General features: G+C 42.9%; 1 protein-coding gene across 2 annotated transcripts in view; it reads right to left on the reverse strand.

Moving 5' to 3' along the window:
* The window catches only part of BCAS1 (brain enriched myelin associated protein 1), a 99,961-nt gene that overhangs the window by 61,589 nt on the left and 12,021 nt on the right, over positions 1-26,351 (reverse strand). For both annotated transcript variants that reach the window (XM_030762870.2, XM_089897085.1), the window contains exon 3: positions 8,268-8,839. In XM_030762870.2, the coding sequence (XP_030618730.2) occupies positions 8,268-8,839 (572 nt within the window). The remainder of the gene's footprint in view (positions 1-8,267; positions 8,840-26,351) is intronic.

The following is a 26,351-nucleotide window of genomic DNA, read 5'->3' on the forward strand; positions in this document are numbered from 1 at the left end:
AGGCACAGTGACTAAGCCTGTAGGTGACAAATTCCAGCTCTGCCGCTTTCTAGTCACTTTATCTTATGCAAGTTACTGCACTCCTCTGTGAGTCAGTAAATGCTCAATAAATCAGGACTGTTATTATAACCTTGGAAGGAGAGAATCAGACTGGATAATGCCAAAGGGAAAGTAAACTCAAAATTTATTTTGCAAATTCACTGCAAAACACAATTCACTTGATACTCAGCCGTGATGATTAACACCCTAACATGTTAAAGGCTGAATGAAAAATACCAAATAAATAGTAGAGATTCATGATTCTACATAGTTTATCTATGAGAAAACATCTATAGCGTACATATATTTTGAAATCATTTTTATTTAAAGTTGTGTTAGGCAGAGGTGATAATGAGATTGCAATAATATATTCTAACATTCTTTGAAAAATTGTAACATGATGTGTACGTGCCACCTTCATCCTTGTCAAGTTCATCTAACGAACATTACTGCCTGCCAGGGTGTGCCAGGCAGGGTGCACTGGGGACACCCAGTTGCATAAGAAACAGTCACATCCCTCAAGATTACTGTCTCCCTATGTGAAAAGGGTGATGGTGGTAGAAAAGAGTTTTTCAAACTTCAGATTGTGACTACGGGTGGATTGGAACATAATTTAATGGATCAAAACCAGCATTAAAACCATCAAATGAAATAGACTGGAAAGAACAGAAAATACCAGCCTGTGTTACGTGCTGTAAGAATACTACTATTTGGTGAATTCTTTGTTTCATGTACATGCACATGTATCACGTCAAGATGTAAAATCTATTTCCTACTGTGGATCATAGTCAAGTTAAAGAGCTATTTATTGGGCTTCCCTGGTGGCGCAGTGGTTGAGAGTCCGCCTGCCGACGCAGGGGACGCGGGTTCGTGCCCTGGTCCAGAAAGATCCCACGTGCCGCGGAGCGGCTGGGCCCGTGAGCCATAGCCGCTGAGCCTGCGCATCCGGAGCCTGTGCTCCGCAACGGGAGAGGCCACAACAGCGAGAGGCCCGCGTACCGCAAAAAAAAAAAAAAAAAAAAAAAAGAGCTATTTATTTAAATAAATTACCATTGGGGGATACTGTAGTAGCCTTTAGCAGCTCCATCCACTTAATGTTTTTCTCACATAAAGTTGGATAGAAAATAATATATCTGGTTTCTACCTGTGACATATCTTCTTTGCGGGCAGAGCCTGCTTTCTACTGAAGAAACTTTCCAACCCCCCCATTGTACCTCCACCCAGATATGTGACTTGGTTTCACCAATGAGTAACTTTTAGGAAACTCCTATTTTGTTTGATAGAACATTATGACTCTATACACTGCTTGGAACTATGGCAACCTTCTTAAAACCACAAAGCCAATATTTTACAATAACTATAAATGGAGTATAACCTTTAAAAATTGTGAATCACTATCTTGTACACCCAAAACTTATATAATATTGTACATCAACTATACCATAAAAAAAAAAAAAGAAAGAAAAAGAAAAACCACAAGAGATCAAGCCTGTGAACCAAGCCAATACACAGAGGGCACTGAAGACTGATGCATTCTGGGACTGTGAAGATGCTGAACCAGACTAAACAACCCACTTCTCGAATTCTTATTATGTACAAGAAATAGTACATTTCCTTTCATTAACGAAGCCACTACTGATTGAGTTTTTTTTTTCTTTACTTGCAACCAAAGGTACCATAGATGATATACTATCCAAACTCCATCATACTGGAAGACCATTTGCTCTATTTCATTATTCTTTATTTCTAAGTTTCTGACAATTTAGAAAATATACTATTTCATTTAGCATTATTATTACTGACTGCCCATGTCATCTCTGTCCTTGCAATAGCGTCTAGGGCAGGCAGTATCTTCCTCTTGTGAATGAAAACACAAGGTTTTGAAATGAGTGAGTGTAACAGGCTTTGGTCACTGCCAGATCTTGATTCCAGTTCTGCCACTAATTTAGCTGTGTGGCCTTGAGCCAGTAACTTAACTTCTCTGAGCCCTGGCTTCCTCATTTGTTAAATGGCAATAAAAATATCTACCTTGTCGTGTTGTTATAAGAATCAAAGCCATTAAGGTGTGACAAATGCTTACTACACAGCCGAGGAATAACCAATTATTAAAAACTGGGGCAATTGTTATTATTTGACTCTACCACACGGCTAGTAAGTGGTAAAATCTGAACTCATTCCTGTGTCAATCAGGCTCCTAACACTTGCACCTCTGCTACAGTAAATGTTTCACATCAAATGTTTCTTAGTGCTAATTTATAAAGTTCATAAAAATTATAGCGTTATAGCTGAAAACCTTGCTTACTCCATAACCTGTATAATTTAAGACAGGTTTTCCCTCTTTACTGACAAACACTTTTGAGTGGATAGTTCTCTCTACCTGTTGAAATGTCATGGCCTTCTGGCCAGAGGTAAACAGGATGAAATAAAAAACACACCTTGTAATTCACTTGGCCTTCAAATGCTGGAATGAGGGGATTTTTTTTTTCTTTTTGATTTGAGATTAACTTGATATTTCCAATATTGCATGTACTAAAATTTTTAAAAGCACTTCCTCACATCATCATTTAATTTTTCATAGTTGCAACGTTATTGCAGTTTCAAATAATTGGTAAAAACATAATATTGAGCATGAGAAGTATGGGCTTTGGAGACGGACACGTATTCTTTTTCAGCTGTGTAACTTGGAGTGAGTGACTTGATTTCTCTAAAGCTTTGATTTCTTCATCTGTAAAATGGTAAAGATACAAAAATTCCCTTGTAAGTTTTGATGTTTCAGTGAGATGATTCCTTCAAAGTGATTTTATCACAGAATTTCACTTAACATATAGAATACCAAAAAAAAGAGAAAAGAAACACTAGAGGGATTCATGTCATCAGAAACCAGCCAGGAGTGGGGACATCTGGTCAGCTTCACGGAGAACTTGGCACTTGAAGGTGAAGTAGATTTCTGATAAACAGAGAGAGAAGGAGATACAGGTAGAGAAAATCCTGGGGAGCAGATGGCATCTGCACAGGTCATATGTTGGCCATTTTGACCAGATAAATTTAGGGGAATAGGGGAAAATACAGTTAGACAAACAGACAAAGGAAAACTTGTAGAGACCCTTGAATGTCAGACAAAGAAAATGGGGCTTGCGGGTATGGGGCTTGCAGGTATGGGTGTAGAATAAATTCTATTATTTCTAAAAATAATTTTACAACTCAGGCATCTTTTTTTAACCCAAATTAGGACGTATGCCTTTGGTTATGTAGCTTTCAAATTAGATTCAATTGTGCTATCTCTGCAGGTTTTGGTTGAAGTCTATGGAGGGGCAGGGTAAAAAGACTAAAATGTGAAGTAAGAGGGAGAAAAACCGTGATACTGATAATATTTCTCAAAATGCAATAGGTCTGTGTTAAGTACTTTACATGACTTATTTAATTTTCACAAGTGTGAATAATGTGAAAATGTGCTTGATATTATTATTATCCCCATTTTACAGATGAAGAAACTGAGGCTCAGAGTGGTTAAGTAACTTGCCCAAGGTCACACAGCCAGTAGGTGACAGCCACAGAGTTGAAACCTAGGCTACCTGACTTCAATGCTTATGTTCTAAATCACTACTTTATACCATGTAGAAAAGGACTGTAGAGATCTTGGTTCTTTCATTCCAGTTCTACCACTAAAGAGCAGTGGTAGGATGGAGTTGCCAGTAACTGAGATGAGAAGCCTGTGGATTAAACACGTGGTTATGTTGTCGGTGGTGGTGGTGTTGAGTGTGGATGAAGAGTTCAGTGTTGGACCTATCGAGGTCCAGATGTCCAGCAAACATTCAAACAGCGGTGTAGAAATCCAAGTAGACAGGTACCAGAGGCAGCTAGATACTCAAGTCTGGACTTCAGGGGTAGATCTAGGCTAGAGACATCAATCTGGGACCTGTCAGCAGATGGCTATATTTAACCCTTGGGACTGGGGGAGATCTCCAAGGAAGGAAGTGTAGTTAAAGACGAAGACATCCAAGAACTGAACGATGGGGACTCCGATGTTTAGAGGGTAAGACTCAGCACGAGAGATTAAGGAAGAGCAGCCAGGGAGGTGGGGAGCCTGCAAACCAAGTGAGGATGCTGCTTCAAGAAGGAAGGGATGGTGGGCTGTGTCAGATGTGACCCGCAAGTAGGGTAGGATAAGGATGGAGATGTACTCAGTTTGGCAGCTGAGGTGAGGGGTGCGGGGAGGTGTGACATCGTGGCAGCTTTGACAAGAGCAGGTTTTATGGAGGACAAAGCCTGAATGGCATGTGTTCAAGAGAGAAAAGAAGAGGAGGAAGCAAAACACTGAGTACTTCTCTAAAAATCAGTAGCCTGAATGAATTTCAGGATCAATGCACTTATCACAACCTCCCTTAAAAATGTGTGTCTCGGGACCTCCCTGGTGGCACAGTGGTTAAGAATCCGCTTGCCGATGCAGGGGACACGGGTTCGAGCCCTGGTCCGGGAAGATCCCACATGCCGCGGAGCAACTAAGCCCGTGCGCCACAACTACTGAGCCTGAGCACTAGAGCCCACGAGCCACAACTACTGGGCCCGAGAGCCACAACTACTGAAGCCCACGCGCCTAGAGCCCATGCTCCACAACAAGAGAAGCCACCACAATGAGAAGGCCGCGCACTGCAACGAAGAGTAGCCCCCGCTCGCTGCAACTAGAGAAGGCCCGCGCGCAGCAACTAAGACCCAACACAGCCCAAAATAAAATAAACAAATTAATTAATTAATTAAAAAAAAGAGTGAATTGAAAACAGACAAATACCATATGATTTTAAAAAAAATAGTGTGTCTCTTACTAGATCACATGATCTTTGAAGGTCTAGGACCATAATTTATCTTTTAAGTGCCTTGCACAAGGTTGGTGTTTAAATAACACAGAATTTAATTAAACTTTTAAAAGAAAAGGGATATTCTTGTTTAAATCTCCTGAATCTGTGCTTGGCAACACTTAAAGCACCCGTACCCCCAACATAAAGACACTTCTGGAATTAACCAGTGACAACAGAAATTTAGTGTTGCTTTTTTTTTTTTTACCCACTAAAGATCAAGTTTTCATGATGCGATCAATTTTGAGAGGGCTGAATCTGTTAAATGCGTATTTATAATTCTGGTTCAATTGTTGGGGTGAGAGAAAAATTACAAAAAACCCACCTCATCCCTGCCAACACATTGGTTTGTGTGAATCACAGCTCAGTGAAACCTTTCAGGCATATAATTTATCTTTTCTTTGGCCTATGTAGTAAATGCTTCATTTGTTCATGAATTCTGGCCTTGTTTTAATTATGCTATGCTCTGAATGTAGTTTTATAAGGCACAAAAATAAGATTGTCGTTCTGAAAACACAGAAGATTTGTGTGTTTCCCCCAGAATGAAATGGTGGCATCTTTCTCCCAATTCACGGCTCTGTGGGTTTGTGGTTGGAATTCCAATCCAGTAAGAGACACACAGTGAAACCGGGTGGTGGGGGGGGGAGGACTGAGTGGGTGGGAGAGGAGAGACAGCTGACACCGCTGAGCCGAAGGCATAATTTACCCTAAGAATTCTCAATCGATACATTGACGGCCACTTATGCATAATGTGCTACTCCCACCAAGAAAGCCATTGATTGAGAAGTTTTATTCCTGTTACTTTCTGAGGGCTGGACTCTTTCATTACACTTCCAGGACAATTGATTTTTCCCCAAAATACAGACTGTGCAGCCAGGGATCAGAACAGAAATCTTAACAATCAGAAGGCTGTTGTTGTTAAAAACCTTTACAGATATATGTATTTGAATATCCACAAGTTTACAGACTGGAGGAGAAATGAGTGGCTATTTCACAACTTTTCCATGTTTTATAAGCACGTAGGGCAGAGTGAGCACTCCATATTTCAAATTCCAATGATACAACCAACCAAAAATGGAAATTTGTAGTGGAACAAACACAGATGCAAATTTCATGGGTGAATCTAGGGAAACAAATTCACTTATTCCAAAAGGAAGATAAGTGACAATTTTTAGACTTTCTGAGCGGTTACTATAACTTCAAAATATCGCCCACAGGCTTGACTATATTAAATGCCTGCCATGTCCCCAACACAGACCCCATCTTCTGAACCTAATCTCATTCTGGAGCTCCTTCCACTCCAGTTGAGGTGCTGTCCCAGAGCATTCAATTAAAAAAAAAAACTGTGTTGGTAAAGCATAGTTCTAAAACTTTCTGCGCTCTTCTTAGGATAGGAATGGATTGATCACATTAAGTTTTTAAGGTTAAATACTTTCAAGGGTCAGTTATCAGAGGCTGAACGGGTTTACTTAATTAGGATGGGGATTTGGATGCATCACAGACACCTATCCCAAGACAGGTAAAGCTCAGTCCTTCATTCTCTTTCCATAAATAACTCAGTCTTTTCCTAACTCAAGCAATGGGCTGGCTTTGGATGCCCATGAAAATGAAACGTGACTATTCAAAAACTCAGAATGGCCTTAGTAGCCCATGACCAATAACAAGAAGGCAACAAGAGTTTCCCCACTCAAAGTAAAGTAGTAAATAGCTTCTCAAATATTCATGAATATTGATGACCAGTTTATAGCCCCAAGACAAGGATCTTTCGGGCTCCAGGTTTATACATTTGATGGAAGGTTCCCTGGGCCAGGTAGGCTAATTCTCCTTGTGTCCGGACATCCTCTCCAACACTTGGCCTTCCCCACCAGAGCGCTGGGCACCTTGCATTGTAACTGTGAGGTTTTTGTACCTCTTCTCTCTCTAGACCAAAAACTCCCTGAGCACCGGGACCCTGTCCTGTCCACCACTGTGGCCGTGCTTCACCTGTACCTGGCAGTGTCACCCTCAGTAAAGATTTGATGCCAGCATACATTTGAAGACTCACTTTGAATTAAACAGAAAGCTATTCAATTGGCTCCTGAACTGCTGCATTTGGGGAAGTGGGCATTTAAAGGGCAATTTTTCTAACTTTTGAAAGAAAATATAAGAATCAGTTCTTAGAGTAAAAATTTACAGAAATGACAAGAATGCTGATAGCATGAGCCTAAACATACGAGCCTTATCACCTGTTCCTCAATTCTAACAGTCCAGAATTTTCAGCTAGTGTCTAATATTTACAGTATAATTTTTGACACCGTCCTGGGTACATTAAAACCTCGGATTAATGTGATACTCACTTTCCTGAAGGAAAGTGATATCTGGACAGCGTTTAGAACAGAGCCTGGCACATTGTAAAGGCTAAATGACAGCCAGTGTTATCATTAGCAACTTGGCGGGGAAGCTGGTTGTCATTAAGACAAATATATTGACAGCCACGATACACGACCATGTAATAAAAAACAGCCCATTTAATTTTTTCCTGGGTCTAAGCTCAAGTAGAGGCACTATGCTCCCAAATTTTGAAAAAATACTGTTGTTTAAATCCATCCACTAAGCGAATAAGTGCCTTAAAATACAATGTATCTACTTTTATTTCCTTCTTCATTCAAGGAGTTCTTTTCTCGGTCCCCAGTACAAACAAACTCTCAAGGTTAAAATCAAACGCTCTTTTTAAGATCAAAAGGACTTGCCTTTCTTTGCCTAGGAAAGAAAGCAACCGGTTCAGATGCCTCCTTAAAAAAAAAAAAAAAAATCTCGTTTTTTACAAAGGTATTACTCTGGCGTGTTGAAAACTAATTTGTACATAAAAGAGTCTGCCCAGAGCTGTAAAAGCTCTTTCTTTAAACACACACTTTAGTGCAAAAGATAGTTAAAGATCAGTCCAAGCTATTAAACGTAAGAAGTGAAATGCATTCCAACAAAAGCCCATAAACATTCTGTATATGAAACCAGCTACTGAGACGGGCAGGTATTTAAGTCTTTTAGGAACCGTTTTTATTCTGCTAATGCTTTTCCCTCCAGACTCCATTTGATCATAAATGCAACCTGTCCACCTCTGCCTTTGATAAATGGAAGGACAGATTCATCTGTATGTGACTCACCTCCTCTTTTCTTTTACGTGAAACAGATGCCACAGCTGTTGTTGTTCTTCCAACAGATGTTTCTGCCCCGCAGAAACACTGGCGAGCACCGCGCTGCAATGTGCTGTTGGTTCTAGAGGGATCCACGGCTTGATACCTTGTCAGGACCCCTCCGTGATGGCACAGCAACACACGTGCAATCGTCTTGCCCCACAAGTGCCCCCCGAGCCTGCATTAAGAACAAAACGGATTGTCTTACCCTCTCTGCAGGGACATCGTCCGACTGCGTGGAGAATCCAGGAGTTTCGGCGGTGGGGTGGTGATGCTCTGCACGCTTGGCCTCCTGTTGGCGGTCCACGAGGGCCTTGTCCCGTCCCTTGTCCAGTTTGAAGAGCCTGTCAAAGAAGCTGGAGTCCTTGGGCTTGGAGGGGGCTGCCCCTCCGGACTCAGATAGACGAGACTCTGGTCCCCAAGTGGCAGAGGGACCCTCGGCTTGGGCCGGGGTCTGCACGGGGGTTTTATCTGGGTCGCAACCCAGTGCAGCTGCCACCGGAAGTGCCATGGGCTCACTCGGGTCTTTGTTCCCTAAAGCTTTATCGGAGCTGACATCAAGCTTCACTGGTCCAGTGGATGAATCCGTAGCTTGGTCTCCGGTACGTCCTGGTACAGGCCGAGAGAGTGTCAAGAAAAAACGAGATTTAGCAGCTGGTGTCTGGGGTTTGGCCTCCTTCCCAAGATTCTTCCCGTTGGCCTCCGCAACAGCGCTTATCTCCATTGTCTTGGGGGAAGAAGTGGCCACATTATCCTCCTGGACACTTGTTTCCAAATCAACTGTAAACACAAACATAAACAGCGGTCATTCAGCCCAGCGAGGAAATTCAAGGATTGCTAATGGACTCCCAACGTCTCCTACACAGAGGCTGTGATGCAGTCTGGGACTCTGCCGTACCTGGGTCCCTCTGCGGAGCAGAAGTCAGCTATCGAGGTGTCTTCTGACCCTGCTTTTCTCTGGAGAGAGGAATGGAAGATTACGGAAGAGGAAAGCCAAGTTACTGGAAAGCACGCACCAGGTGCTGTGTTAGTCACACATTAATTATCTTCTTCATCTCCGCGGGAATCCTGTGAGAAGCTAATTATCATGATTTCACCTGGGAGGCAGGACAGCAGTTATGAGGTTAGGAGAACAAGTTTCCCAGCCTCGGGACTTATTGCCGTTTGGGGCTGTATCATTCTTTGTTCCAGGGTCCACCTTGTGCCTTGCAGGGTGTACGGCAGCATCCCTGGCCTCTACCCACCAGATGCCCATAGCACCCCCTAGTGGTGACAACCAGAAATGTCTCCGGAAGTTCCCAAATGTCCCCTGGGGGCAAAACTCACATTCGAGAACCACTGAGCCAGGCTGTCAATTTGAATCTGAGTTACTTAACTTTTCTGTGCCTCAATTTTCTGGTAAAATGAGGCAAATAGTAGAAGCTACACCCATAATTTTGTCATGAAGATTCCATGAGTTAATATTTTTAAAGCACATCAAACAGTCCCTGGAATATAGTAAATGCTCAATAAATGTTATGAACGTTAGTTATTGTCATTATTCATGAGTGAGAAAATGGACAGCCACAGAGGCTGATCCACCTACCCACAGCTGGCCAACAAGCAGAATCTGGTTATGGGCAGAAATCTGACTCCAAAGTTCATGCTCTCTCTATCTTATATTCTAGAAAGTTTCCACTGTGAAGCCTGGAAGTTCAGATGTCTACACAGGAAAGTGGATTAGACCTTGGGCCGCATGGAGGCAGAGTGTAGCGTTACCTGTGTAAGACTGTGGGTGCAGGTTCTGCCCCCTCCAGGGAGGGGTGCTGTTTCCAGAATCCACCTGTTTCTGTTTTGAACTCTGCATCGACCTAACTGAACTGCATCCTTTTCGAGGGCACTTTCCTAAAGCAGTGCAATATTAAGGAAAAAAGATACACTACAAAGTTGGAAATCACAGCTAAAGATCAAGATTCTCTACCGATAAGCTGTGTGACCTTGGGCAAGTCACTAAAACTCTTTGAATTTTCTCATTTGTAAAATGGGAAAAATAGAAGCTCCCTTGCAGGGTTGTTCTGATGTTTAAAGGAGAAAACTCATGCAAAGGATCAAGAATCCTGCCTTTTCCGTAGTAGCTGCTTAGTAACTGACAGGTACTGTGAATGTGTAGTTTGTAGTCAACCACTTCTTAATATCTGTTTGCAGGATGATAGAAAGAGAAAGAAGAGAACCGAGGTTTATTTAGCTCATCTCATATTGCTCATAGGTAGTGAGAAATACACACATCCATTAGCAATTATTTTTGCCAAACTCTAGTATCTCACAGTGTCTAAAGTCAAGAACAAACAGTAAAGGAGAGAGAGAGGGGGGGAGAGATGGAGACAGGGCTCTGGATTCCTGGGCGGAGTGGTGGTCTCCTCTTTAAGCTTTGAGGAGCAGAGAAGAAATGGTACTGAAGACCAGTGACAAGCACTAGGGGCTCCTCATAAACTCAGACACTTTATGAACATTGGATATATCCTTTGGCTCTTCTTAACCATTTTTCTTGTGGTCCTGGAATTCGTAATTGTGGTAACTATTATACTCAGAAGGGAAGAGGGAGGGAGAGAGTGGGAATAAAGAAGTGATGGATGGATGTGTCAAGATGCCAAATAAGCAACTCAGGCAGTTGAACTGTCAGAGTGAATATAAACGAATTGTGGGGATGCTCCATGCCAGGAGAAGGGGAAGCAGTTGACAAAAAAGGAGGAGACGAAGATTCAAAACAAGGAAGGGCTTTTCAAAATGCCAAGAACATCAACTGATCTCCTCTAGTCTTCCCTACTCTCTGGCGGGAAAACAAGGAGCTAGTGGTAAGTAAGAGTGTTACAGTCAGAGAAAAAGTCTTTGAAAAAAGTCTTCCCATGGACAGACTTCCAAAAAAGTGCCAATATATTGCTTCAACAAAGGATCCATTCCTTACATCCAGGTATCTAAACTAGACTTCAGTGCATGAAGAGTTACAGCAGATACAAACCATAGCTCTTGATATCAGAGAATGGGTAAAGTATTTTTGATAACTTGTAAGAACTAGGACCTCTTAGATGGGGCAACCCATTTCCATGAAGCTCTGCCCCCCAAACTTGGGTGAGTGTATATCCAAGTCCATCATCTGGAGCTTCTATTTCCCTTGCTAAAATGCTCACCTCCTAGGTGGGCACATGACCTAAGCTACACTAACAAAAATCAGTCTTGCGACTTTTGCTGAACCTACTATAACAGAGTTACAAATCTTTGTGCTTGGGTTGGCAAACCAGTAGGAGGTACAACTGGAGCTGGTGGCCTTGGCTGTCACCTTTCAGAGTGCTTGCCTGAGAACTAACATAGATGAAAAGCAGAGCCAAGAGATCCATGGGAGCATTTGGACACCTGAATCCAGCTGTCCCTGAAGCTGGTTTACAATTACATAGCCATAGCCAGCAAGTTTTTTTTTTTTCACTTATGCCAGTTCAAATTAAGTACATACTCAGTGACTTGGAGAGAATTTCACCTGTTAATTAATAGCAATCAATCCTCTCCTTGAGAAGTGGTCTCCGGGCTCTTCAAATATGTCTAGGAGGCATTTAATATGGGATGGAGGAGGGGAAAGAAAATGAAATGGGAGAAAGTGAGCTCTAAGAAGCTGGATAGAAACAAAAAAATACCCGCCAACACTTTGTTTTCTCAGTAAAAGTGAAGGAAAAAAATCCACGTGGGCAAAGAGATTACAGTCATTTGAGACCTTAGATAAGCATTAAAAACAAATAAATTATGTTCTGAAACATTAACTTACACACACACACACACACACACACACACACACACAATCTGTGTGAATGAGTAGGAAGAAAACCCATTGGAGTTCCAGGTTTTATATTCTTGCAAAGATGGGGATAATTCACAAGCCTTCCTCACGTTATTATGGAAAGAATAAAAAGTTCCTTCTAGATGACTGGAACTAAGCTTTCTGTTCCTATAAAAAAGCTTGGGAGAAGCCCATCTGGAATCTGGTTTCAATAAAAAGTTTTCTCATAAAGCAGACAAACAGATGACATACCAAAGAGATTTTACTTTCCATGAAAAAAATGTGTAAGAGTTTAAGGAAGATAAAAAGAAATCAAGTAAGAATGTAAATGGTAGCTCCCAAATATTTAGGAGAGTTGAAAATTTTGATCTCCTTAATGCAGAAAATATATTTTGTAGTGTGTGTGTGTGTGTGTGTGTGTGTGTGTGTGTTTTAAGAAAGTCTTTTTTTTAAAAATTATTTTTTGGCTGCGTTGGGGCTTCGTTGCTGCGCGTGGGCTTTCTCTAGCTGTGGTGAGCAGGGGCCACTCCTCTCTGCAGTGCACAGGCTTCTCACTGTGGTGGCCTCTCTCATTGCAGAGCACAGGCTCTAGGCATGTGGGCTTCAGTAGTTGAAGCATGTGGGCTCAGTAGTTGTGGCTCGTGGGCTCTAGAGTGCAGACTCAGTAGTTGCGGCACACGGGCTTAGTTGCTCCACGGCATGTGGGATCTTCCCGGACCAGGGCTCAAACCCACGTCCCCTGCATTGGCAGGCGGATTCCTAACCACTGCGCCACCAGGGAAGCCCTAAGAAAGCCATTTTATCTAGACATGTGATGGAGATGAATGGCATCTTAGCATAATTGTTAAGTACTTAGATTGTGGATCGGAGGGACCTGGGTTTAACCTCTAAAATATTAAATATGTGACCTGGACAAGTTACTTTATATCTCTATGCCTCAATTTTCTTATAAAATGGACAAGAAAATAAGGGTCTTCTTCAAAAAGTGAGGATTAAATGAAATACTTCCTACATGGTGCTTAACATAGGCGGGTACGTGGTGGATATCTAATAACTATTAGTTGTTTTGTTATATTTATATATTATTACTACAATTACTATTTAATTTTCTAAATAGAAGCATAAGGAAAGGAATTATTCCAATGGATTAACCTCTAAATTTGGGTGCCCTGGAAAGACTTTTAAAATAGTAATTATATGAATTAATTTATCTTCAGGAATCTACGAACCTGGGCCAGAGAAGTTTCAAGAATGCTTTTTCCAAGCACCAAGTATTCTTAGTTAAAACAAACTGCTTCATCAGATTTCTATCACATATTTAAGACACACACATACACGCACACACAAGGTTTGTGTTACACTATTCAGAACTTCTGAGTAAGGGCTATCTTTTGTTTTGTTTTTTTCATGTGCCAAAGCTACAATTTTCACTTGGTACAACTGTAAACACAATAGCTAATATTCATGGAATGTTTCCCAGGTGCCAGGCATTATAGTAAATGCTGTATGCAACAAGATAATTTTATTTATGTATTATAGCAAATCTATGCTAGATACCATCAGCACTCCCATTTTACAGGTGTGGAAACTGGCTCTGAGAATAAAGTCACTTTTCTAACACTATCCTGCTCACAAGTGGTGGAGTCAGGATTTAAATACATGTTTGCCTGATTTCAAAGCTCAAATTCCTAACAATGTATTGTAGTAGAAGCAAGAACAGAAGAGCAAAGGAGGAAAGATGAATGGAACAAAGTCTGGTTAACAGAATTAGTGGATTTTCAAGGAAAAAAAGAAACTCTGCACAAGGGAGAATAAAAGCCTGTGCTTTCTCATATCTGGGCAACATTGGTGTATGATTTTTGTTTATTTGTTTTAAATAAAAATCAGATCATATCATTAATCTGCATAAAACTATCCAAAGAGGGCCTCATCACATTAAAATCAAGTCCAAATACAACAGAGAAGAACAAGCCTGACTCCACATTGGATCTATCCCTTTAGCTCTAACCCTTGCGCTCTGTTGCCTGTGCTTAGTCATGCTGGCTCTGCAGGCTCTGCATCTTTGTATAAAAAATGCTGCCTAGAAAAAAAAAAGTTGCCTAGAGCCTGAAATATACAGGAGAGCCCATCTTCAGATGGGTTCTGACCTTTAAATGTATAACACTTTTCCATTCATATAGAGATAGAAAGTTGCAGAACAGAAAATAACATTTGTCTTGGTGGAGGCTTATAGGAATATTATAACCAGACCTACATGGACAGCTGCAAGAACAAAGGATTCTGTCACCAAGAAGTTTGCAGCAACCAGCCACACCCCCATTTAGTATAAAAGAAGCCTGAATTCTAACTCGGGGACGATGGTTCTTTGGGACACTAATCCACCATCTTCTTGGTCTACTGGCTTTCCGGATAAAGTCGCTATTCCTTGCCCCAGTGCCTCATCTCTCAAATTGCTGGTCTGTCGTGCAGCACAAGCTTGGACTCAGTAATACAAACTGTACGGTAGACCACACCCACCAGAACCTCAGCTCATACTGTGTGCTTCCTCTCACCTCTCAGCTCACCAATTGTAGTCCCACCCGAGGCCCTTCACACTACTTGTCCTTTCCACCTGGGAACGCTTTCCCTAAGATCTTCCATGGCTACCTCGGCATCATTCAGGCCCCAGGTCAGGCCTTCCTAGACCACCCTCTCTAAAGTAACCCCTCCCACTCACCCCATTCACTCCATGGATTTTGCGGAGCATTCATTGGTCTCTGAAACGATCTCATTAATCCATCGTTTACTTGTTTCCTCCCCAGCAGAATGTAAGCCGTGAATGGACAGACTTGGTGTGTTTTGATTACAGCTGCATCCCCAGTGCCCCCAGCAGTGCTTGGCGTATAGTAGGATTAAGTCAGGGAACACGGTAAGGCAGGGAGAAGAGCCAGGGGCATAGCAGATGCTCAGCAGCCATAATTCAAACAACAGCAAAAATAGCAACCCAAGTAATAATGGCGGTGGCAGAGGTGGGGTTGTTGTTTTTTTTAACTTTTATGTATATTTTTTATTGAAGTATAGTTGATTTACATTATATTGGCTTCAGGTATACAACATAATGATTCAATATTTTTATAGCTTATACTCCATTTAAAGTTATTACAAAACAGTGGCTATATTTCCTTGTGCTGTACAATACATGCTTTTGTTTATATATTTTATACAAAGTAGTTTGTATCTCTTAATTCCTTACCCCTATGTTTCCCCTCCCTGCCACTTTCATTTTAAAATGGCTAAACTTATTTTGGACTTCTTTTAAGAATTCATTATCTAAACATTCCTAGTTCTTAAGGTTAAAGAGGAAAACAGAAACTGTCATCATAATTTTATCCACAAATGAAGTGTCCACTTACGATTCCCCACTCAGACATCCCTTCCTATGCGACACTGTCCCTTCCTATGCGACAATGTCAATATGGTGGTCAGTCAGGATAAAAGCTAAATAAAGAGGAAATACAATGCACACTAATTGTAAAGGGAAATTGCAAATCTTGCAAACGATGGAAGAGTTCATAGTCATATAAAGATCACACACATGGTTATTGTTGGATGGGGATCCGGCAGAGTTCAAGTAGTTCGCCAGAGAAGAAGGAAAAATAGAAGGGAAAGTAGATGATGACACACTAAATTCTTCAAAAGAGAACTGTAGTTGAATATCAAAGGATTACAATAGGCCCTAGGGAAGACCGATGAAGACCTCAAAAAGTTTTGCAAAAATGACCCTTTTGCTGTCAGCCTGCAGGAGTCAAATGACACTTCAAACAACTGTGGCTTTCTGTGTTGTGTGAATGCATTTGCTGTTTTAAAGGTCTTGAAATAAGGATTCACGTGGCAGCTGCTTATGGCTTGGAGGGAGATGTTAGATTTCAAAACTTCACTGAATGATCAGATTTCATGCTCTCCATCTCAATACTAAAAAGCCAGGTTATCTTCTCCAAGAGATTCTAGCATAAATAAAAGAAAGGAACGGGTTTGGGGGGCAGGAGGGAAGAATTCTCAACTGTCAGTTGGATACAATGTGCCTAAACATTTGGTGATGAAAATGCTGGGCTCAAACATTATGTGGGCAGAAGGTAACTCACCCCACGCTCTCCCGGAAGCATCCTCTAGAGTCAGCAGTGACTGTTAGTCACTGTGGGGCAAGACTACCCCAGTGACTTAAGGATTTTTCCTCTCCTCTTTACTCACACATTTCCTATCATTCATACGCCTGTAAAAGTCTGGAACATACAAAGATAATTTACCCGTAGAACCAGGCTTTGCTCCAACATGAGCAAATATTTCACTCAAAGACACATCAGATGTTTGATTTTTTTCTCAGTTCGATAATAATACACATTTAACATGTGTTTACCTCCCATATGATTAATCTTTCAACACTTTCCTTTCCCTGTCTCTACCCTCTACCCTCACTGCAGTATAATGAACATCTTCAAGCCGGGGTGGCTTATCAAACTTTGTTCATGCTCAGACAAATACATACAAGCCTCCCAGACACATGTACATATATCCTGGTTGGTTTTTATAAAAATACGATTATGTTAGATTTTTGGGGGTTTTTTTGTTTTGTTTTGTTTTTAACATCTTTACTGGAGTATAATTGCTTTACAATGGTGTGTTAGTTTCTGCGGTATCACAAAGTGAATCAGCTATACGTATACATATATCCCCATATCCCCTCCCTCTTGCATCTCCCTCCCACCCTCCCTATCCCACCGCTCTAGGTGGTCACAAAGCACCGAGCTGATCTCCCTGTGCCATGCGGCTGCTTCCCACTAGCTATCTATTTTACATTTGGTGGTGTATATATGTCCATGCCACCCTCTCATTTCGTCCCAGCTTACCCTTTCCCCTCCCTGTGTCGTCAAGTCCATTCTCTACGTCTGCGTCTTTATTCCTGTCCTGCCCCTAGGTTCATCAGAACCTTTTTTTTAAGATTCCATATATATGTGTTAGCATATGGTATTTGGATATTGTTTTTGATTGCTTTTATATATCACTGTTATGGATTGAATGTTTGTGTCTGCCCCCCACCCCCCACCCCAAAGTTCATAAGCTGAATCTTAACCTCCACTGTGATGGTATTAGGAGGTGGGGGCTTTGGGAGGTAATTAGGTCATGAGGGTGGAGCCCTCATGAATGGGATTAGTGCCTTTAGAATGGAGGCACTAAAGAGCTCTTTTGCTTCCTCCACCGTGTGAGGACACAGTGACAAGATGGCTGACTGTGAACCAGGAACCTGTCCCTCACCAGACAAAGAATCTGCTGGCACCCTGATTTTGGACTTCTCAGCCTCTAGCACAGTGAGAAATAAATGGTTATTGTTTAAGCCACCCAGTCTATGGTATTTTTGTTAGAGCATTCCAAATGGACTAAGACATCAATAGTTCTCCCTCCCGATCAATATATCCAAATCTATCTTATCTTTTTTCAATAGCGGCAAAATATTCCTTAATATGGATATACCGAAAGACATGTATGCCATTGCCTAATTCATGAACATTCTGATAGCTTCCAAACGTTTATTTTTCCATCTCCATTATAAACAACGTTGGGGAAAACTTCCATATTCAAAAATCCTAAAATAGTACTTTTTTTCTACGGAATAGAGGTACAGATGTAGAATTGCTGCACCCAAATTAATGTGCATTTAACTTCTAAAAGAGACACTGCCAGATTACTTCCCCAAAAGAGGCACTAGAGATTCACATTTCCAGGAGCAATGTGATGAGTGGCTCCCACCCCCAAGGGTAGCAGTGATGCAAAGCAGCAGGAACACTGATCACATATATTTACAATATTAAACACCTTTTAAATGGAAAAAAAAAATCAACAGGAAAATCACATAACGTTCTATTAGTGCCCTCAGCTCTTAGGATACAAAGGGTAAGCTTTGGAGATGCTAGGTAGGGGTAGGTTGAATTCAGGCCACAAAGAACACTGCTAAAAAGTGACAGTTATTAGCTTGGGGCCCCAGGGCACTGAGAGTAGCTAGCCAGAAAGTCATATGAAACAAGGGGCTAGAGGAGAAGGATGCGGAAAAGAGCCAAATCAAGAAGACATTATAGGGCTTCCCTGGTGGCGCAGTGGTTAAGAACCCGCCTGCCAATGCAGGAGACATGGGTTCAAGCCCTGATCCAGGAAGATCCCACATGCTGCGGAGCAACTAAGTCTGTGAGCCACAACTACTGAGCCCGCGTGCTGCAACTACTGAAGCCCACATGCCTAGAGCCTGTGCTCCCAACAAGAGAAGCCACCACAATGAGAAGCCCACGCACTGCAACGAAGAGTAGCCCCCGCTCGCCGAACCAGAGAAAAACCCGCGTGCAGCAACGAAGACTCAACGCAGCCAAATATAAAATAAAATAAAATAAATTTATAAAAAAACAGAAGACATTATATTCTGCAGAGTAGAGATACAAATGATCAATGAGCGCATAAAAAGATGCTCAACATCATCAGTCATTAGGGAAAGGCAATCGAAACCACAGTATGTTACCACTTCACACCCACTAGGATGGCCATAATCAAAAAGACAGGCAATGACCAGTGTTGAGGAGAATGTGGAGAAATCGGAACCCCCATACATTCCTGCTGGGATGTAAAATGGTGCAACTGCTTTGCAGTTCCTTAAAAAGTTAGACATCAAGTTGCTACATGACCCGGTAATTCCCCTTCCTAGGTACATAACCAAGAGAATGAAAACATATGTTCACGCAAAAACTGGCATACAACTCAAATGTCCATCAGCTGATGACTGGATAAACAAAATGTGGCATATCCATACAGTGGAGTATTATTTAGCCATATAGAACAATGACGTACTGCTACCTGCTACAACATGGGTGAACACTGAAAACATCATGCTAAGTGAAAGAATCCAAACACAAAAAGCCACATATTGTGTGATTCTCTTTATATAAAATGTCCAGAATAGGCAAATCCACAGAGACAGAAAGTAGAGGAATGGTTGCCAGGGGCTTGGGGAGGAGAACGAGAGATGAACTGCTCAAGGAACTTCTTTGTGAGGTGATGAAAATGTTCTGGAATCAGGTCGTGGCGATGGTCGCACTACCTCGTGAATATACTAGAAAGCACTATGCTGTACGCTCGAAAAGCGTGAATTTTATGGTGTATGAATTATATCTCAATTTTGAAAATGAAGACATTATATAAACACCAGCACAGCAGGGGATGGCTCAACACGAAACGTGAGCAGAGAGTCCACAGAAAAGACAGAGGGTTGGCTTTTAAGCCAATGAGAAGATGTGCAACCTGATGAGTAGTAAAATGTAAGCAAAATAAAATTATGAGACTTAGCTCTCCTCCTATCAACTTGGTAAAACGGGAAACATGCAGTAACCGGCAGTGGAGAAAGGATGAGGAAGAATGCCCGCATCTCTTGTGGGTGGGGGCGTAATCTGGCTGTCTCTCTGGAGGATAATTCAGGAATATCTATCAATATTTAAAGATTCACAAACTCTGGGAGCTCTGATTTCTGCTTCTGGAATGTTACCCTATGAATACAATCGCACAGAGCCACAGAGACACATGCAACAGACACACACCATCTGCTGGGCTATTGCTGTGGCGGCAAAATAGTAAAACACCCTAATGGCTTAGCAATAGGGACCTGGTTAAATAAATGATCATTCGTCCACACAGGGAATTGCTCCACAGGCATTAACGTTCTCCAAGACATACAGTAAGTGAAAAACAGCCATGTTCGACGGTCTGTATAGTATGTTCCCGTTTGTTTTTTTAATGGTGTCAAGAGGCAGAGGGGAGGATTTAAAAATATACACACGTGGAATACCTCGAGCCACAAGAAACTGTAAAGAGTTCTGGCCTCTAAGAAAGGAAATTTGGGGATGGAGGTTGGGGAGTGATCAGAATTGGGGGTGGGAAGTTGTTCCCTGTCCTATCTTATTAATGGAGACTGTTGAGAATGTTTGCTAGGTATACCTCCCAGGTCACTTAAAAATGGAAAGTAATGGAAAGAAAAAATAAAGGGAAAGCTGAGGTCTAGAAAAGAGAGGTGGGATTTAAAGCCAACGGGAGGAATGTTTGACCTGCTTCCGGTTTGCCTGGGGCTGCCCAGCGGTGACGGCAGGCTCTGCAAGTGACAAGGTGCAGCTCTGATTGGAGGAGCTGCCAGGCCAGGTGGGTCCTGCACCCTGGAGTGAGGGGCATGACCTCTGGGGCACCTCCATATTCCAGAGTCTGACCCTTTGCTCAGCAAACTCAGAAACTCAAACTTTTTAAGTCACCTGGAATCCCTGTACCTCCCAAGGTCATTCTAAAAAGGACTCATGAATTAACCACAGGCAGCTTCTTGGTTTAAGACAGTACAGCTGCAAAGGGGACGGGTCACGGGCGACCTCCCGCCCACTTGGTCCCTCCCTGTGGGAAACTCACATGGGATCCCATCATCATGGGCAGGATGCCCAGTGAGCCGAGAGGTCAAGCCAGCACACTGGGAGTTGGCTGTAGGATTTAAATGTTTAATTGTTTCAGGCTGGGATAACCTGATGACAATGATGATGATTTAAAAAGGCTTTGCTGAGAGATGCGCTTTAGGGAGAAAAACTTTACAGAATCAGAGGTTGGCAAATATGAGATCCACTGACAGCTTGGCGTTGGGCCAGCAGAATGTTTAGATGTTTCTGAATTGGGGAATTTCATTTGCAAATCCTAAAATGGGGCTTTCACTGAAATATCCTCTTGTCTGCTGAGAGATTCTCACAGGGCAGCCGGACCGAGGGCTGAGACAGGGAGAATTTCCAGTTTCCTGCAGCCTCCACATCTCGTGCCAGTTCTCAGATGCAGTGGTCCTTGCTTCTGGGGGAGTGTCAGAATCTCCAGGAAGGCTTGTGAGAACAGAGGGCCAGCCCCAACCACAGCATTGGATTCTGGAGGTCTGAACTGGGCTGCAGGTCTAACTAGTTTGAGGTGATGGGATGATGCTGGTCCAGGGACCACTCTGAGAATCACTGATACACATCCCAGCTTTTGTACTGACAAATGGAGCCAGACTCCGCTTATGTCTTCCTGCTCTCATTCCCAGAAGTATTTGGTCTTTGAGGTATGTTTGCATATATCAGATCTCACCCACTAATATACTGTTTCAATTGTTAAACTTCTAGCAATTTGGAGGGCACCTTACCATTTATCTGGTCTAAGTGATTTATTATTTTTGTTAACTGAAAAGTTGTTGGCAAGCGGGTGTGTTTATTCCATTTCCAGATCTGGTGAAAATGCGCCCTGGGGAAATGAGATGATGTGCAGTCGTCACAGGATGATACTGTTTCTCTTCTCGCCGTTCTTTTATGTTTTCCCTTGGTCTCTCCCTGGCTCTCTTGGTCTTCCCTTTAAGAGAGGGACAGGTTCATATCGCTCAAGCTGCAGGAACCGTGTGGATGTTTCTATCTTTAGAGAGGAGTGTGCTGGTTGTCTTCTTGGTCCAGAGAGGCAAAGAGCAGGCTGTGTGTTACTTGACAGCTGCGTGGAAGTTAACACACCCAGACGGTCTGCGCCCTGGAACGGAAAGCTGTGCCCCGAGTGTCAGCCATGGCAGGGACAAAAATGTTCCCAAACAAATTAAAACAGAAATGCCAATGTTTCACTTTTGAAAAATGTGAATAAGGAATTTTCTATTGGAGTGTGTTTCAAAGGGTTTTCAGTGCTGGCAGAACACGAGGAACTTTAAAAATACTTAGCCCAGGGAAACTTGAAAAAAGACATGCCCGGGCCCTACACTCCAGGGCTTCTGATTGTATTATTCCAGTGAGGCCTGGGTATGAGGATTTAAAAATTCCCCAGCGGATTCTAAGGTGCATTCAAGTTTGGGAACCGCTATGTTCAGGAGTCTACATAAGTATAATGGCCATCATTTATTGTTCCAGGCGCCAAGTAAAGGGGTTTGCAAGCACTATCTGATTTTCTCCACCATCAGGTCACAAAGTCTCTTGTTTATCCTCATGCAGCTGCTGAGAGGTGGGGTGAGGCCTCAGACACAAGTGGTTTGTCCAAAAGCACCTGTCTAGCCATTGTACAGGCAGACCTTGGAGATTTGGTTTGGCACCAGATCACAGCAATAAAATAAATATTGCAATAAAGTGAGTCACACAAAGTTTCTGGTTTCTCAGTGCACATCAAAGTTACGTTTACACTGTACTGTCTATTAAGTGTGCAGTAGCATTAGGTCTACAAGAAGTGCATACCTTAATTTAAAAATACTCGATTGCTAAAAAATGCTAAGCATCATCTGAGCCTTCCGAGAGTCGTATGCTTTTTGCTGGTGGAGGGTCTTTCCTCGAAGTGGATACTGCTGACTGATCAGGGTGATGGTTGCTGAAGGTTGGGAGGCCGTGGCAATGTCTTAAACTAAGAGAGCCATGAAGTTTGCCCCTTTCACGAATGATTTCTCTGCAGCATGCGATGCTGTGTGACAGCATTTTAGACCTTCTTTCACAGTAGACCTTCTTTCAAAATTGGAGTCAATCCTCTCAAACCCTGCCGCTGTTTTATCAACTAAGTTCATGTAATATTCTAAATTCTTTGTTGTCATTTCAACAATCTTCAGAGGTTCATCGCCAGGAGTAGATTCCACCTCAAAAAACCATTTCTGGGGCTTCCCTGGTGGCGCAGTGGTTGAGGGTCCGCCTGCCGATGCAGGGGACGCGGGTTCGTGCCCCGGTCCGGGAAGATCACACATGCCGCGGAGCGGCTGGGCCCGTGAGCCGTGGCCGCTGAGCCTGCGCGTCCGGAGCCTGTGCTCCCCGGCGGGAGACGCTGCGGCAGTGAGAGGCCCGCGTACCGAAAAAAAGAAACCATTTCTTTGCTCATCCATTGGAAGCAACTCCTCATTCATGAAGGTTTCATCATGAGATTGCAGCAATTCAGTCACATCGTCAAGCTCCACTTTGAATTCTAGTTCTCTTGCTATTTCCACTGCACCTGCAGTGGCTTCCTCCACTGAATCTTCAACCCCACAAGGTCATCCATGAGGGTCGGAATCAACTTCTTCCAAACTCCTGTCAGTGTTGGTATTTTGACCTCTTTCCATGAATCGTGGATGCTCTTAATGGCATCTAGAATGGTGAATCTTTTCTAGAAGGTTTTCAACTGACTTTGCCCAGATCCATCAGAGGAATCACTGTCTATGGCAGCTATAGACTTACGAAATGTATTTCTTAAATAATAAGACTTGAAAGTCAAAATTACTTCTTGACCCATGGGCTGCAGAATGGATGTTGTGTTGGCAGATATGAAAACAACATTAATCTCATACTTCTCCATCAGAGCTCTTGGGTGACAGGGTGCATCATCAACGAGCAGCAATGTTTTGAAAGGAATCTTCTTTCTGAGCAGTAGATCTCAAGAGTGGGTTTAAAATATTCAGTAGGGCTTCCCTGGTGGCGCAGTGGTTGGGAGTCCGCCTGCCGATGCAGGGGATGCGGGTTCGTGCCCCGGTCCGGGAAGATCCCACATGCCGTGGAGCGGCTAGGCCCGTGAGCCATGGCCGCTGAGCCTGCGCGTCTGGAGCCTGTGCTCCGCAACGGGAGAGGCCACAACAGTGAGAGGCCCGTGTACCACAAAAAAAAAAAAAAAAAAAAATTCAGTAAATCATGTTGTAAATAGACGTGCTGTCATCCAGGCTTTGCTCTTCCACATATGGAGCACGGGCAGAGCAGAGTTAGCCCTTAAGGGCCCTAGGATTTTCAGAACTGTAACTGAACACTGGCATCGACTTAATGTCACCAGCTGCATTAATCCCTAACAAGAGTCAGCCTGCCCTTTGAAACTTTGAAGCCGGGCATTGACTTCTCCTCTCTAGCTATGCACGTCCTAAATGGCATTTTCTTCCAATAGAAAGCTGTTTCATCTACATTGAAAATCTGTTGTTTAGTGTCACCACCTTCACTAATTATCTTAGCTAGATCTTCTGGATAACTTGCTGCAGCTTCTATATCAGCACTTGCTGCTTCACCCTGTACTTTTAAGTTATGGAGACGGCTTCTTTCCCTAAACCTCATGAACCAACCTCTGCTGGCTTCAAACTTTTCTTCTGCAGTTTCCTCACTTCTTTCAGGCTTCATAGAACTGAAGAGAGTAAAGGCTTTCTCTGGATTAGGCTTTTTTTTTTTTTGCTCAAGCTAATGTTGTGACTGATTTGACCTTCTATCCAGACCACTAAAACTTTCTCCATGTCAGCAATAAGGCTGTTTTACTTTCTTACCATTCATGCGCTCACTGCAATAGCACTTTTCATTTCCTTCAAGACCTTCTCCTTTGCGTTCACAACTTGGCTAACAATTTGGCACAAGCTTTCGGTTTGTCTTGTCTTTCAACATGCCTTCCTCACTACGCTCAATCATTTCTAGCGTTTGATTTAAAGTGAGAGATGTGTGACTCTTCCTTTCACTTGAACACTTAGAGGCCACCATAGTGTTATTAATTGTCCTAATTTCAACTGTTGGTGTGTCTCAGGGAAAAGGGAGGCCTGAGGACAGGGAGAGAGATGGGGAAACAGCTGGTCGGTGGAGCAGACAGAACACACGACACTTATTGATTAAGCTCACTGTCTTACATGGGCGAGGTTTGCAGCACCCCAAAACAATTACAGTAGTAACACCAAAGATCACAGATCACCATAAAGAGTTTGCAATATTGTGAGAATTACCAAAATGTGATACAGAGACATGCAGTGAGCAAATGCTGTTGGAAAAATGGCCTCCATAGACTGGCTCAACACGGAGTTGCCACAAACCTTCAATTTGCAAAAAATGCAATATCTGCAGAGCACAATCAAGCGAAGCGCAATAAAACAACACGTGCCTGCATTACACGGCTTCCCTCCGGAAGAAGCTATCTAAAACACAAAGAATAAAAAGCATGGACAAGAATGTTTATTGCAACATTGCTCAGAGTAGAGAAAAATAGAAAAAAAAAAATGCCCAACATCAGGGTAATGGCTGAATGAATTACAGTACATCCACACTTTAAAATACCTTGTAGCTGTTACAAAACAATGAATTAAAGATGTACCAGTTGAATGGAAGGGATTTGCACACGTCTGTGGAGCTCAAGGATCTGTCCCGGCCTGGGATGACCGGAACATTTGGGGACTAGCTGAGCATTTCTTTCTTGTCACATGGCTTCTTCATGTGACTAGCTTGGGCTCCCTTCCACCATGGCAGTCTGAGTCGTTCTGACATGGTGGTTAGCTTTCCCCAGAGCTAGTGCTATGAAAGACAAAGGCAGAGGCTGGAAGGCTTCTTAAGACTTAGGCTTGGAAGTCACACATCATCCCTTCCACTACATATTATTGGTCCTACAGGGTCATCTCAGATATCAAGGGAGAAGACTACAGGGGTGTGAATACTGGGAAGCCTTGATTATTGGGGGGAAGGGAGGGATGTGCAATTTTGGAGACTGTCTATCACAACAGAGTAACAGGGAGGCTACATGTACCAGACAGAAATTCTCCACTAGAATTTTTTTTTTTTTTTTTCGGTACGCGGGCCTCTCACTGCTGTGGCCTCTCCCGTTGCGGAGCACAGGCTCCGGATGCGCAGGCTCAGTGGCCATGGCTCACGGGCCCAGCCACTCGGCGGCATGTGGGATCTTCCCGGACCGGTGCACGAACCCGTGTCCCCTTCATCGGCAGGTGGACTCTCAACCACTGCGCCACCAGGGAAGCCCTCCACTAGAATTTTTGATGAGAAAAAGCACTAAGAGGTTGAGAAGTATTAGATTTCACAGGGACTTCTGCGTACTTCCAAAGACAGAGGAGCAAGGAGCTCTCAGGCCACCTGGCAGAGCCAGTTTTCAGGATTCTCTGTAACCACTTTAAGTAGAGAGCTGATGCAGTGCAACCCAGAGGAAGTGCCTGTGTGGGTGGCATGTCTAGCAGGGTTGCAGGGTGGAGAACTGAAGATAAGAAGCTTATTTATTGAGTGAGATATATACAGCAAGATGGTGGAAGGAGAGAGAAAACGGGCGTTCAGGAAATGAGCTAGATCCCTTTAATGACTTTTGAAAGGCCTGAGTAAACATATGTGGCTACTTTTGGTTGCTCAATTGTAATTCTTTGAAATCAAAACACTGGCAGACACTGGGGACTGCCTGTCCAGTGGCCAATCCACTCCAACCCGTTTTCTTTGCTTGCTGCCCAGAGAAGTACCTGACTTCCCAGCATCCCCTGCAGCTAGTGGTGGTCATGTGACCTCACTCTGGCCAATGAGATATAAGTGGATGCCTACTTGAGGCAGGGGCTTCTAGGAAGGACCTTCCTTTCTTTTCTAATAAAAGGAGAAAAAAGAGTATCAAATCGTGGCTTTTCCCTTCTGGCTTTTGGGTCCCGTCATGTGAGGATGTGATGTGTGGGTCTGCGGCATCTTGTGAGCCACAGTACATAATTGGCACACTTATTTGGTGTCTTGATAA

This window comes from Delphinapterus leucas, chromosome 15 (genome assembly GCF_059928025.1).
Source record: "Delphinapterus leucas isolate spDelLeu-1000000601 "Yukka" chromosome 15, BTC_Dleu_Yukka2, whole genome shotgun sequence".
NCBI classification, from domain to species: domain Eukaryota; kingdom Metazoa; phylum Chordata; class Mammalia; order Artiodactyla; family Monodontidae; genus Delphinapterus; species Delphinapterus leucas.